Here is a 14,175-nt window from a genome sequence, read left to right as displayed (position 1 = left end):
GATTCAGTCGAAACCTCAGCAGTCATGGAGGCATTGCGGAATCAGGGCGCATACGAGCCGTAGGTAAAAATACTGAAGGATATGTATAGCGGCTCCACAGCCACCGTAGTCCTCCATAAAGAAAGCAACAAAATCGCAATAAAGAAAGGCGTCAGGCAGGAAGACACGATCTCTCCAATGCTATTCACAGCGTCTTTGCAGGAGGTATTCAGAGACCTGTATTGAGGAGAATTAGGGATAAGAGGTAATGGAGAATACCTTAGTAACTTGCAATTCGCTGATGATATTGCCTTGCTTAGTAACTCAGGGGACCCATTGCAATGCATGCTCACTCACCTGGAGAGGCAAAGCCGAAGGGTGGGTCTAAAAATTAATCTGCAGAAAACTAAAGCAATGTTTAACAGTCTTGGAAGAGAACAGCAGTTTACGATTGCTAGTGAGGCACTGGAAGTGGTAAGAAAATACATCTACTCAGGACAGGGAGTGAGTTCGGATACGGATCATGAGACTGAAATAATCAGAAGAATAAGAATGGGCTGGGGTGCGTTTGGCAGGTATTCTCAGATCATGAACAGCAGGTTGCCATTATCTCTCAAGTGAAAAGTTTATTACAGCTGTGCCTTACCAGTACTCACGTACGGGGCAGAAACCTGGAGGCTTACGAAAAGGGTTCTACTTAAATTGAGGACGAGGGAACGAGCTATGGAAAGAAGAATGATGGGTGTAACGTTAAGGGATAAGAAAACAGCAGATTGGGTTAGGGAGCAAATGCGAGTTAATCATATCTCAGTTGAAATCAAGAAAACGAAATAGGCATGGGCAGGACACGTAAAGAGGAGGGAAGATATCCGATGGTCATTAAGAGTTACGGAATGGATTCCAAGGAAGGGAAACTTAGCAGAGGGCGGCAGAAAGTTAGGTGGGCGGATGAGATTAAGAAGTTTGCAGGGACAACATGGCCACAATTAGTTCATGACCGGGGTTACTGGAGAAGTATGGAAGAGGCCTTTGCCCTGCACTGGGCGTAACCAGGCTGATGATGATGAATTTGTTCTATTTTTATTTTAATACGTTTAATAAAGAAGTTTAATACGTTCTAGAAAATTAACACGAGACCTTTGGAGCGAGAAACTCGCCTGTTGCATTCCTGATGACGTATATGTTATATATTGGGCACTTTTTAGAGAATCTGTGCACGTTATGGCGGTCCTTTTCACAACTGACCTAAAAACGACCTCCGAATCTCGGCGTGAGTGACTGCAACTGTGGATGTAGTAAACGCATGTAGCCAACTGGTTACGATTACGTAAGAACGCAACAACGGAACTAAAGTATTTGCTGCAACTGAGGACACATATGCAATAAACGCATCTAAGTAACAGTGATTAGGCAGGAACGCAATAACACAAAAATGAAACACATGGACTCCAACAATATTTGTAAGGTTTCTGGAAAAGATCATTCATCGAAGGCTACCTTTAGCCTACCCACTTTGGACATTGACATGCATTATATATACACACTCGGTTTTCCTTCGTGACACGTTACGTTTACGTGCTCTACTAGTGATCCGTGTCTCCGTGTTGAAGCTCTAAAGAATGAGTCTCAGGAATTTTTTGTGTAATGCTCGACAGGCTCTTTGGCTATTTGTGTGCAGTTAGCCATCAATGTATAGTATTCGCTGGCATACCATAGCCATAGGCGCCACCGTACAGTTGCCATACTAACCTAGTGGCGCTCCTTTTTATCCAGATGGCGCCATTGTTGTGCAGTGGCCCTCAAATGCCACTGCGGAGCTGCGAGCCATGGTCGTTCTAAAGCTTGCGCGCCGCGTACAAAGCAAACGTGCGAACAGCGGTGATGCGACAAGGGCGAGCACATTGCTAACAGTCCTGCCATGTTATGCAGTGGTTGTGGCGTTGAGCTGCTCACCTCGGGGCCGTGGGTTTGACCCCAGCAGCGGGGGCCACATTTTAAGGGGGGTAAGATGCAAAAAGGCTCGAGCACGTAGATTTCGGGGCATGCTAAACAACTGCAGGGGGCAAAGATTAATCCGGAGTCTTGTACTTACGGCGTACCTCATAATCAGACTGGGATTTTTCCACTAACGTAATACCCTAGAATTTAATTTAATTTGTAACTGATAATGTGTGGCTTGCTGAAAATTGAAGCCGGTCGGATTTGTCTCGTGACAATGGAGGTCTCAATTATATATTATCTCCACAGATTTTACTTTAGTTACTAGTACACTCACAAATTCTTTATAATGTTTTTCTTTCCTTCCATATACCCGAGTGATAGGACAGCGTTGGCGTACACCATAACACTGTAATATATAAATAGAAAACAGCAGAGGTAGTAGCCAAACACATTAAGTTCGAAACGTTGGTAATGAGTCACTCTCCTCGCTCGAAAAAAAAAATACCCAGAAATAACTCCGTCATTACGTTGCCACTAAGGCAGTATAATGCCAGCCGGTCGGTGGGAAACGCCAACTTTTTGCAAGGAGTATTCAGCTCGTTTTGCTTTAGCCTAGCGCCAGAATATTGCGCCACTATTGTTGCTGATATCGTTTGCGGCTCTAAGTATTGAGCCATACGTTCCCACAGGTGCTATACTAAAGCTCTTTAAAACGCAGAGCAGAATCTTCCTGTAGGAGTCTTCATTGCAAGATGGCCTGTGCGTTACCTGTTAAAAACGCACGCACTCAAGCAGTGCAACAATATTCATGCGTGAATACCTTCTTTATTCAAGGTATGCTTCAAGCCCTATGGACTAGTGCAGCCATCGGAGAATTCAGATCAGCTTTCGTGCCGAGCTGGCGTCGTAACAGCTGCAGACTTCATACTTAAGCTGAATCTTAGTCACGAAGTTACACGTAATCCTTAGTCGCCTGCTAACAATTAATGTATAACATAACCACTTACTCGATAACATGTGTATACACCAGAATTTTCAGCATTACTATGCTATTCTCTTTGTGCTAACATTGTGCACAGAATATTAGCTTAACCCGCCGTGGTTGCTCAGTGGCTATGGTGTTAGGCTGCTGAGCACGAGGTCGCGGGATCGAATCCTGGCCACGGCGGCCGCATTTCGATAGGGGCGAAATGCGAAAACACCCGTGTACTTAGATTTAGGTGCACGTTAAAGAACCCCAGGTGGTCAAAATTTCCGGAGTCCCCCACTACGGCGTGCCTCATAATCAGAAAGTGGTTTTGGCACGTAAAACCCCATATATTATTATTAGAATATTAGCTTTTCTACTTGCATTTTGTGACTCGAGAAGTGACCAGCTGACACCTTATGAGAAATTCCATTCCATTATAAGAAATCGAACCAAAGAATGAATGAGCAACCTTCCACAATGACGTCCACATCATCTGGGTGGCTGTAGTACCGCGGGTCAATGACCGGCGCGTCCAATGGGTCGGCCGAACGCAGCTTGATGAATCCCCGCGACTTGGGCCGCATCACCATAGGGATCATCTGGAAGGACGGCTCGCCTCGGAAAGGCTTGTAGTACTTGTCGTACACCTGCACGGCGCAGCAGTCACACCGTGAGAGGGCATGGCAAGCCTCTATCGCTCACGTTGCGTCTTTAGGGCTCGAAACGAATTCAACAGGGCTGCGTCTTGGCATGGGATTACGTTCTCCATAAACTGAGCCCGAGTTTGGCAATATTGCTACTCAAACAGACCGGAAACGAAGAATCCACACAATCAAGAAACAGAGTGGCGTACTTTGTCGCACCTGAAATAAGGTCGCTATATTGCAGCGAAGCTGTTTGTGGCTAGGGTTCCGTGCATTTTTTGTGTCCGTCAACAAATCTGTGAGAAAATACTATGTTCATCAGCCATGGCTCGTGCCACTGCTCACGAGTTCGTCATCGTCTCGTACCACAGCTGGCTCCGATGCCGCTCATCATGCTAGCATTCCCATACTGCCCTTCCCTCTGTCAAGGTACTGATGGCACTGGCCCGCTGACAGTCGTGCGGCGATTTCGGTTTCAAATACTTTGCCTCAGTATATTGCGAAATGAAAACATTAATGTATATAGAATATATGACGCGAATGAACGTGGGTGTATAAAAAATTACTGCCCTTTCAAGTCTGTGAAGACGGACAGTGAAGCTGTGTTAGTTAAACCCAGTGTTACACCATGCAAGCAAAACTTGTCAAGCAGCCTATATTGTAAATCTTTTGTTTCACGTTATTTCACCTCATGTTCGCTTTTGCGTGCTTCGCATGGTCAGCATACTTTAAGAGTGTTTTTTTTTTGCGCTTCTCCCAGGAGGAGGAATAAACTTTTGTTTTTGAAACAATATCGCGGGGAAAGCCCCGGTTATATTCTCGGTGGGAGGTCTCCTCATTCCAGGAACCCTCTGGCCTTCGCTGCCTCCTTGGCCCTGGCGACGAGGCGCTGTTGCTGTTCCAAGTCCTTGGGAACGAGCTTGGCCTCCCACGTTTTTATGAGGTCTTCGCTTTCTTGTCTGGCGTTACAACAGTCTCTCGGTAAAGGTAATGCGTCTTTGTCTAGATGCCATTGACATTCGAGGATCAGGTGCGCTAAGGTGTCCGGTACGCCGCACATTGGGCAGTGGTATCGTTGTAGCGTTGGGTATAGTCTATGCATGAGGATTCCGTGGATGTAAGTATTACTTTGCAGTCTTCTGAGTGTAGTGCTTTCTTCTTTGTTGAGCTTTGGGTGAGGTGGTGGGTACACCCTGCATTCCAGCCTGTGAAGTTGTGGGATCCCTGAGTAGGTTATGGGTACGGTCTCTGCCTCCGCTGACGCTGACTGGGCGTTTCGAGAGTAAAAAGGGCTGCCCGGGCAGGTGTGGCCTCGGGCCGCGGCGTGTGCCGTTTCGTCCCCTCCAGCCCGTTGTGCCCAGGAAGGCAGGATGTGTAGGTTATCGGAGTATTGCGGTGTTTCAATATCTTCAGTGCTTCTGTCGACACGCGACCCTTAGCGTGGTTCCGGAAAGCTGCTTCAGAATCGGAGAACATGACAGCTGCGTCGATGCACGTGGTAGTTGCTAGGGTGATCGCCATCTCTTCTGCAGTCTCGGGGTTTTGTGTACAGACTGTGGCAGACGCTAGCTCTCTGCCCTGAGAATCTACGACGCTAGGGACGTAAGCGTTTCTTTGCGGGTATTTAGCTGCGTCAGTGTAGCTGGCGTCCGGATCTTGCCTGTGTCTTCGCCGTGTAGCATCCACTCGGGCTTGTCTTCTTTCCTTGTGACACGTGGGGTGCATGTTTTTTTAGAATTGGGGCTATGCACAGGGATTCGCGGAGGTTTGAAGGAATTTTTTTTTTTGGTCCGTGGTGGCTATAAAGGCTATAAAGGTTTCACCATAGCTGAGTCATTGCAGCACTGATCTTCCGGTGGGCGTGAGCTTCAGTCATTCTAATGGACTGGCTTTATGAGCTTCAACTAGTTCTTGCCAGGTGTTGTGTACGCCCATCTTGAGAAGACTCCTAGTAGAAGCCGTACATGGTAGGCCCAGGGTGATTTTGATGGCTTTGCGTATTTGAAGGTTAATTTTTTGTACCTCTGCATTCTCATCGCATTCTCTGCATTCTCTGATCGTCATTCGACTGATCCACTCATTCGTTGTCAGCCACATCACCTATGTAGCCGCCTACCACAACTGGTACGTCGCGGAAAAGAACAAGATTAACACGCTCATAAGGAAAACGTACAAGATAGCCCTGGGCCTGGCGGAATCGACGAGCACCGAGCTCCTGACTCAGCTGGGCATATACAACACCATAGAAGAAATAGCCGAAGCACAACGCATCTCGCAGCTCGAACGCCTGTCGACCACCACGACGGGAAGACACATTATGAAAACGCTCGGCATAACGTACCACAACCAGCACGGCCAGAAAATGCAAATCCCCAACAAAATCAGAGAGACCATTACTGTGGCAACCATCCCAAGAAACGTGCACCCCGATTACAACCGAGGTAGACGAAAGGCAAGAGCCGAGGCTCTGCTCCGTTCATTCGGCAGGGACAGAAACGCGCGCTTTGTCGACGCAGCCGAATATGCGAACGGCCAAACATACGCCGCCGTAGTCATAGACGCAGAATCAAAAATCAGAACCACATGCAGTGTATACACCAAACACTCGGAAATAGCGGCGGAAGTAGTGATTGCGCTGGCCCTCACAGAACAGGAATGCGAAGTCGTACTAAGTGACTGGCAAACGGCAGTAAAGAATGATGCCAAAGGTCGAATTTCCAAGGAAGCCATGTCCATTCTGGCCAAAGCGGGCAGATCCAAAACCGCGAGCTCGAGGATCATATGCTTCCCCGCGCACGTCACCACGGAAGGCGACGCGCTCCCGAACCTAAACGAGACGGCGCACCGGACGGCGCGAGACATGACCCGCCGCGCCGAACAGGGCAACGCCTCTCGCACGATAGCGAACGCTTCTCGAGCAGAACGGGACAGGCTCACAAGATACAACGACATCACCAGTGCATATTATATATATTTGAACGCCAGAAGGATATACCCACCGCCGAGTCCCAAACTGAACAGGAGGCAGGCAGTCGCCTGGCGACAACTCCAGACAAACACGTTCCCTAATCCATTCCGTCTCAAGCGTATCTTCCCAGATAAGCATCAGGACGACACGTACAAATTGTGCCAGGAAGGACCAGCAACACTCAAACACATGCTGTGGGAGTGCAATGTAGTTATAGGAGGGATGGCAGTTACTCCGGAGACCCTGTCGTCGAGGTGGGCCGCCGCTCTGCGCAGCTCAGACCTCGGAATCCAGACGTGGGCAGTCCAGCAAGCCCGTGAGGCGGCGTTGAGGCAGGGCCTTGACGTTCCTCCGTGGGAGACCTGAGCCCGGGTCGCGTTAAACCTTGCCGGACGTACAAGAAAGTTGTATCCATCCATCCATCCATCTGCATTCTTCAGCGCGAGGTAGGGCATGCCGTATGTTATTCAACTGGTGAGGAGTGCTTGCATCACGTGTAGCGTGTCTTGTTCTTTAGGTCCCCTTCTATGGCTTGCAACTCTCCTGACGAGATGTGTGAGCTGTGATAGCGTTCGCTGTAGTCGCGGGAGGGTGGCCACCCCAGACCCGTCTTTGTCTTTGTGTAGCCCTGGAACTTTCCACTTTTGCAACGGGCATTCCATTGCGGGTGACGTTGGGATCGGGTTCATCGTAGCCGGGTGGCCTGCCTCTCGTTCTTGACTTGAGGACGAGGTGTTCCGACTTCTCAGGGTCACAGCGGAGGCCGCATTTGTGAAAGCAGCTCTCGATGGTATGTACTGCTTCCTGTAGGCGTGTTTCTTGTGTTCCAGTGTTTGAAGCCCTTGTCCATAACATGATATCGTCTGCATAGAAAGCGTTTCTTACGTCTGATATCGCGTCGAGGAGGCTGGGTAGTTTGATATTTGCGACGTTGAAAAGCAAGGGCGATGTGACCGAACCCTGCTGGGTGCCTTTGCGTGGTAGTCGGAAGCTGTCACTGCGCAGGATGTATATTCCAACTGCGGCCGTGCGCTTTGTGAGGGAATTCCTGATATAGTCATATGTCCGAGACCCGCAGCCCAGTTCTTCGAGGTTGCAGAGGATAGCTTCGTTTCTGATGTTGCCAAAAGCTCCCTTTACGCCGATGGCTAAAATCCATGACTTGCTTCTGGTACTGAGGTGGTGGATGAGGTCTTCCTTGAATAGAAGGAAGACATCTTGCGTTGACAGGTTCTGCCTGAAACCGAACATAGTGTTTGGAAAATATCCGTTGTCTTCGAGGGATGAGGTTAGCCGGTTGTGTATCATACGCTCGAAAAGTTTCCCTACGCACGAGGAAATGAAAATTGGGCGCGAGTTCTCGATGCTGAGCTGTTTATTTGGTTTGGGAATCATGGTGATCTCCGAGTGCTTCCAGGCAGCTGGTAGCTCTCCTTTCTCCCAGCATGCATTGAAGTACTGGAGCAGGGCTGCGGTAGCCTGCTTCGGAAGGTTCCGGAGATGCTTGTTGATGATCCGTTCATTGCCCGGGCTGGTGTTTCTGGTGAGCGTCGATAGTGCTGCAGACAGTTAGCATGCGTAAAGGGTTGGTCAAGGTCGGGGTTTGGTTTCCCACCGTATACTTTGTCATGTGCCATCGTATTAGCGGGTGGGTCACCGCACAGCTTCTTCTGAATTTCTCGGAGGAGGTTCTCTTCCGATCCGGCGTGGTTGTGCTCGAGCGTACAGAGGTGCTGTCACTGTTGCGTCTTCGTAGGGTCGTTGTCGAGAAGAGCGCGCCGGAGATGCTACGTCATCTTTGTGCTCAGGGTTCCCTGGAGTTTATCGCTAAATGCGTGCTGGTTTTGTATTCCTAATCTCTTCGCCGATGCATGTGCTTGCTAGGAGAGGAGGGCAATTCGCTTCTTTAATTTCTTGTTTAGCTTCTGTCTCTTCCATCTCTTGAGGAGAGCTCTTGTGGCTTTCCAGAGGTGGAGGAGTTGCGTGTCGATGGCTGGCACTGCTTTATTCAGCTGTATTGTTTACGTGTGCCGTTCTGCTGTGTCAAGGACATTCTTCAGCCAGTCATGTGTGTTCTCGATGGTGGTCTCGACATTTAGCACGTCTCTGAATGACTTCCACTCCGTTACCCGGGCCGTTCCTAGCCTAGCGGGCATGCGAGTGTGAGCCACGGTTAGTTGGAGGATGTGGTGATCGCTGCCCAGGGTTTCTCGGAGTCGGCTCCATTCTGCCGAGGGCACGTTTAGTGTGAAGGTGAGATCCGGGTTCGTGTCTCTGGAGACACTATTGCCTATCCTCGTTGCTTGGAGTGGCTCATTCCACATGGTGAGTCAGTGCTGTTGTGCAGTGTCGTGCACTCGGGCTCCTTTCTTCGAGGTGGTCTGGTATCTTAATGAAAGCAGCATTCCAGGCAAGTTGGTAATCCATTGCTTAAATGATATTGCGCGACATAAAAACGACACGGACGTGAGAGAAGACGACACACCAAGCGCAAGTCGACACATGTCGCGCAATATCATTTAAGCAAGGTCTGGTATCCCCAGGCCGTGTGTGAGGCGTTGAAGACCCCTACTATAACGACTTGAGGGCCATTGGTCCGTTTCTTAATTTCTCGGACAAGGTGGTCAAAGTCTGAAAGGGGGGACTCTGGGAGGGCTGTACACGCTCACTACGAATACGCTGAACAATTTCCTCACCGGTATGAGTTCGATTGAGGTGTATTTGATCGGTGTTTTGACGGGTTCCGAATCCTGTAGAGTGAGATTCTTCTTAGTGAGAATAGCCGTGCGTTTTGTTTGTACGTGGGCGTTGTACCCTCGTAGCCGGACGTTTTGTGTATTTGTTTCTTGCAGCGATATGAGGTCGGGTGGGTCTTGTTTAACAAATTCTTGCAAGTTAGCATGCCGTGGTTGATAGCAACGACAGTTCCACTGCCATATGCGGAGATTCGAGAGCGCATTTGTTGTCCTGTGATTAGGGACTGCCACCATCGATTGTTTCTGTTCCCTGCCGGCGCTCGCGGGTAGGTGAAACTGAACGAGAGGCACTTCGGCCATTTGCTCGCGGCCGCTTTCTGTCGGGCTGAATGTCCTTTAGCGAAGTATTGAGGTGATGTTTTGTAACGTAGGTCTTCTTGATGTGGGCTATGAAGTTGTTTTGTTGCGCTGCAAGTCCATCGACCTTGGCGTCTAGCGTGGTAACCTTATTAGCTATAGTTGTGGCAAAATTCGTTATTGCTGCCTGAACGATTTTCTCATTTATGGTGTGGGTACTTTTCATGAGAGTTTCTTGGAGGATTTGGAATCTTGCGTCAACTACGGATTCAGCATCTGCGTCGGGAAGTGAGGGTCGCGGCTGTACAATGCTCTCTTGGACTTTCGCACATATCTTTTGCAGTTTATCAAGGAGATCTTTTTGCTCCTCGCACTTCTGTAGACGCTTGTTTATGTGTTCTTGCTGCATCTGTTGACATTAGATTAGCTAGTCGATGAGGGCTTCTTTGCTTTGTAGTTGACTGTTTTGATTATGCAACGTGTTTTGTTGAATTTGCACGTTATTTTTGAGAGCCTGAAGGGTCGCAGTTTCGGCCGAGAAGAATTTGGAGCTGCTGCTGGTTCTTGATCTACTCGATCCGCTTACCACATCCAAGTAGCTCACGCGTTTGGGCAAGTGCGAGCGTGAGCGTGATCGGGAAGGTGATCGCAGTATAGATCTATATCTACTTCGTAGGGGGGTGCTGCCATCACTGCCCCTCAAGCTGGTGGTTGAACTTCCTAATTGTGGGAATTCTTCACCGCCTGAGCTCCAGCGACTGTCTCTCATTTTGAGCCTGTCGATGCGTTGCTGTCGTATATTGAACGGCGGTGGGTTGGGTTTCAGTCTTTTCTTGCAATCTTTGCCTGCAGTTTCGTGCCCTTCTCCACATACCTTGCATGCGGGTTTGCACTCGTGGTCGGGTAGTTGATTCGTTTTGCCACATTTAGAGCAGAAGGCTGGCAATGGTCTTGGGCAGACATCCCGGCGGTGTCCCATGTTGCTACATGGGACACCTCCATGACACCGCAGTCAGTATTGCACTGATTTGCGGTAGGGTTGGCATCGAAAGTCGAGACTCTGGAAGCGGACGTAATAAGGAGCGTGTGGTCCTTGGAAAAAGATCACGGCCGCGTACGCGGATTGCCCGAGCATACGAGCGTGGAAGACGGTGTACCTCACTGGTGCGCGAAGACTTGCCTTGAGTTCTTCTTCACTCGTGCTGTGCAAGAGTCCGCTTATTACGCGTCTGGATACGTCGTCCGGGGTTCTCATGTTGCCTGTTACAGTGAAGAAAGTGCCGCCAAGTTGTATTCTGCTGATATTTGCGAGTTTCTTCACGTCTTCTAAGTCGGCCGTGCTTGCAATAATCAGGTTCTCGATTCTCTGCACTTCAACGCACGCTTTTTCGCCGAAGTCTTGCTGCGAGAAACCACTGGCTCTTCCGATGGCGTGCATAATGGCAACATTGTTCCACTTTGCAAGCTCGGGGCCTGCTTATGGGTGGAATACGATGTTGTAGTCGTCGACTGGTAGAGGCGGCATTCGGGGCTTTCGCTGTTGCGGTGGTGGTGGCTTTTCATTAGTTTGTAGCTTGGCTGAGTTGCTTTTCTGTGTCGTTTGATTCTCTGTGTCCTTCTTGCCTTTTCTGCCACTCGTAATCCAGATTCTCTCGCGTCCAATAGTTCTTCCGATGCTTGCGTCATAATTCCAGGCAGTTTCTGTGTTGTTTAGTTCAGTCGGGTCCATCTGCATTGTTTTTGTATCTTCCAGTTGTTCTCTTGGTATGTTGGTTGCTTCTACTGCTGCTTCGCTCATCTCGAGAGCTCTTAGTCGCTGCGTGGGCGGGCGCCTGTGCTATGCTCGCAGATACGCTCGAGCGGTGAGAGCACGCGCCGCGGGGTTACAGCAGCTCGTTCGGCGTTGGGGTTAGCCAGGCGGCTGTGCGGCCGTTGCACAAATCAGTAAATATGACACTCACTTGATGGTAGCTGGCGTCCGCCGATTTCTCCTTTTATTTTTTTTTCCTGCGCGCGAGATTTTTGTCTGTGTTTGGCCGTGCTCGATGTAGCTCCTCCGCACCTCGCAAGCGCGATTCGGGATCGGCCTCCTGGCGCCGCCATTTAAACTCGGTATTTCTAGCGCGCAGCTCTGGCTGGGCCAGACGACGACGAGCCCGTTCACGAACTGACTCGCTGATGCCCGCGGTAGGCAGCTTCTTGCTCAGGTGTGTGCACTAATTGTGGTTTTCCCATAGTTGTAGCTGGAATGGAATGTGCGGAAGCACTAATCCAAGGCTCCGTACATTGGGCGCAAGGTTCCTTGCGTTCGATGTCTCGAGTTTGCTCGGTGGCGTGGTTAGCACCATCCGCCCGGCATTGCCACTTGCGATTCTTCAAAATCAAATTGCTTCCAAATAAATCTGTCCGTCACGTAAGACAATTAATGGCTCACACCCCCTTAAGCAATGACTCATACCTCCGTAAACGCGGCCTCCCCATTACGACGACCGAATCGAAATTCTACGCTGGAATGACGAGCGTCAACGGAGCCAGCTGTGGAAGAAGACGACGATGCTTGAGTCGTTGCCGATGGTGATAGTTTTAGCGAAGTCCGACAGCGACGGCCCGGGGTCTCCATAACAGCTTCGCTGCAAAATAAATCTGTGTGCGCAGCTTCCGTCAAGATGACCACCGGTGAAGACAATAAATGTGTTCGTACTTTTGTTGCGAATTCTGTGTCACCTCTTTGTCGAGTGCTACACAGCCTTGCTGGTCATTCATCGTCACAGAGTAGAATGGCTCATGATTTTTCTAGTGACTAATAAAAGCAATGTTGAGATTCTTATGCTCAAAGTGAGGAAGGTATGAGAAAATGGCATAATATATTTGAAGCTCAGGCGGCAAAATTCAAGTTTAACTTGGCGACAAAATCCCAGCTAACGTGTCAAACGTGCTTTACAACGTCTTGGGAGCGGATGAAACTAATGTGTTATATTCAGTTCTTGTGAAACTGGCAGCGTGAGCCTTGCAAAAGTACACAAAATGGCGCGAATGTCAAAAGGCATGCGTGTCCAATGATCGTTACGTGTCCTACCTCCTGCTTGAGCCCCTGTCCGGTTAGGTACGTCTCGACGAAGGAAGAGCTCGGCGGCACGCCGATCAGCATGATCTCCACGTCTGGATAGTCGTCGCTTGCGTTTGCGTACTTCGTCTTGACGAAAGCCACAGCCTCTGCTCCACCAGGAAGTGTCCACGCACCTGAACGGGATAGCACTCTCATATGCACCATCGGGTAAACTATTTGAGGCCCAGCCATTCATTGCCTGGCCGCCGTCCACCAAATCTAAATGAAATGAAGACGTTACAGTGCTTACCGCCTCGAAGCCGTATGGTTAGCAGAGTCAGAAGTCAATAGCGTGGTAGTTTTAGTGCGATTTGCATTGTTTGTATATTTAAGGTAGTTAGTGGAGAAGTAATAAAAGTAAGACTAAATAACTATGTAAATTATGTTGGCCGACGAATGATCGAAATATTAAACCTGAACACTGTGGTATAAAGCTTATAAACACCGAGAAGGTGCCTGAGAAAGGCTGGCCAACGTTTCCATAGGAGGATCTATCTTCGTCAAAGGCGGCCTCGTCATTCTCCGCAGGTTAGTTTTAACGGATTAGTAGAGTGTCATCACCAGCAGTTGTTGTAAGTGGCGGCTGGCTCTAAAGGGAGAGACTGCAAAGAAAATGAACGCTCTCGCGTGACACCTCTAAACACGGTTTCTGAGACGAGGAGATAAGAGCGGGAGAGTGGGAAGGCGAGGAGGGAAATAAAAGAGAGGGGGCAACACTTTTGTGTATACTGCCGTGGAGACGCCTACGTTCAGCTACTCAGGCTAACATCCCTTGAAAGACCAAGCTGCTGCCCTCCAGCTACCCGATCCATTGCCCTCACACTCCTGGTCGCCATCCTAACCCCTCCAGATTACTCGACGCATTGCTGCATCAGTTGAAAATTATTCTTTCAACTGACGTCTTTTTAGTCTTCTTTGTTACTCGCGCACTGACCGGATGACCGGCTCTTCTAAAGCCACAAAAGCATGCCGCCAACGACACCTCTAAAGGCTCCCAAACCTCTGGCTCCCCCAACGTCTTTCTATATGCCCTTCTTTTTCGTTCTTTTTATCCTCTTGCTCGCCCCCTCTTCCCCCACTCTCCCGCTCGTGTCCCGTCGTCTTAAAAACCACGCTTAGAGACGTCAGGCGACAGCGCTGATTCTATTCATTTATTTTTTTTTGCAGTCGCTCCATTTACAGTCAGTCGCCACCTGACAACTGCACGTGACGTCACTCCACTAACCAGTTAGAACTAACCTGCCGAGGATGCGAGGCCGCCTTTGAGGAAGATAGGCTCTCCTATCTATAGAAAGGCTAGCCTTTCTGAAACACCTTTTCGCTTTTTAAGACGGGGAATGCGGGAGATGGAAATTCAGGACAATGAGCAAAACGTGAGCAAGGTGAATGCAGGAGCCAACGTTTGGACAAGTGGACTTGTCTTCTTCAGGGCGACGTATGCTTTCCCTGCTTATAACATTTATGCCACAGTGCGCTACTCCATCTGCCAACGCCACTCTTTATTTTGGAAACCT

General features: G+C 49.3%; 1 protein-coding gene and 1 long non-coding RNA gene across 2 annotated transcripts in view; one reads left to right on the top strand and one right to left on the bottom strand.

Annotated features, from left to right (window-relative positions):
* The window catches only part of LOC135921120 (4-pyridoxate dehydrogenase-like), a 337,516-nt gene that overhangs the window by 146,519 nt on the left and 176,822 nt on the right, over positions 1 to 14,175 (bottom strand). Inside the window, exons 8-9 of the mRNA XM_065455439.2 lie at positions 12,632 to 12,795; positions 3,360 to 3,537 (exon numbers count right to left, since the gene is read on the bottom strand). Coding sequence (XP_065311511.1) covers positions 3,360 to 3,537; positions 12,632 to 12,795 — 342 coding nt within the window. The remainder of the gene's footprint in view (positions 1 to 3,359; positions 3,538 to 12,631; positions 12,796 to 14,175) is intronic.
* The window catches only part of LOC135921121 (uncharacterized), a 43,737-nt gene that overhangs the window by 22,857 nt on the left and 6,705 nt on the right, over positions 1 to 14,175 (top strand). The gene's annotated exons all lie outside the window — the stretch shown is intronic.

The sequence above is a fragment of the Dermacentor albipictus genome, chromosome 2, assembly GCF_038994185.2.
Source record: "Dermacentor albipictus isolate Rhodes 1998 colony chromosome 2, USDA_Dalb.pri_finalv2, whole genome shotgun sequence".
Lineage (NCBI taxonomy): Eukaryota > Metazoa > Arthropoda > Arachnida > Ixodida > Ixodidae > Dermacentor > Dermacentor albipictus.
The sequence above is the reverse complement of the archived record's forward strand: the minus strand, read 5'-3'. Positions and strand labels throughout refer to the sequence as shown.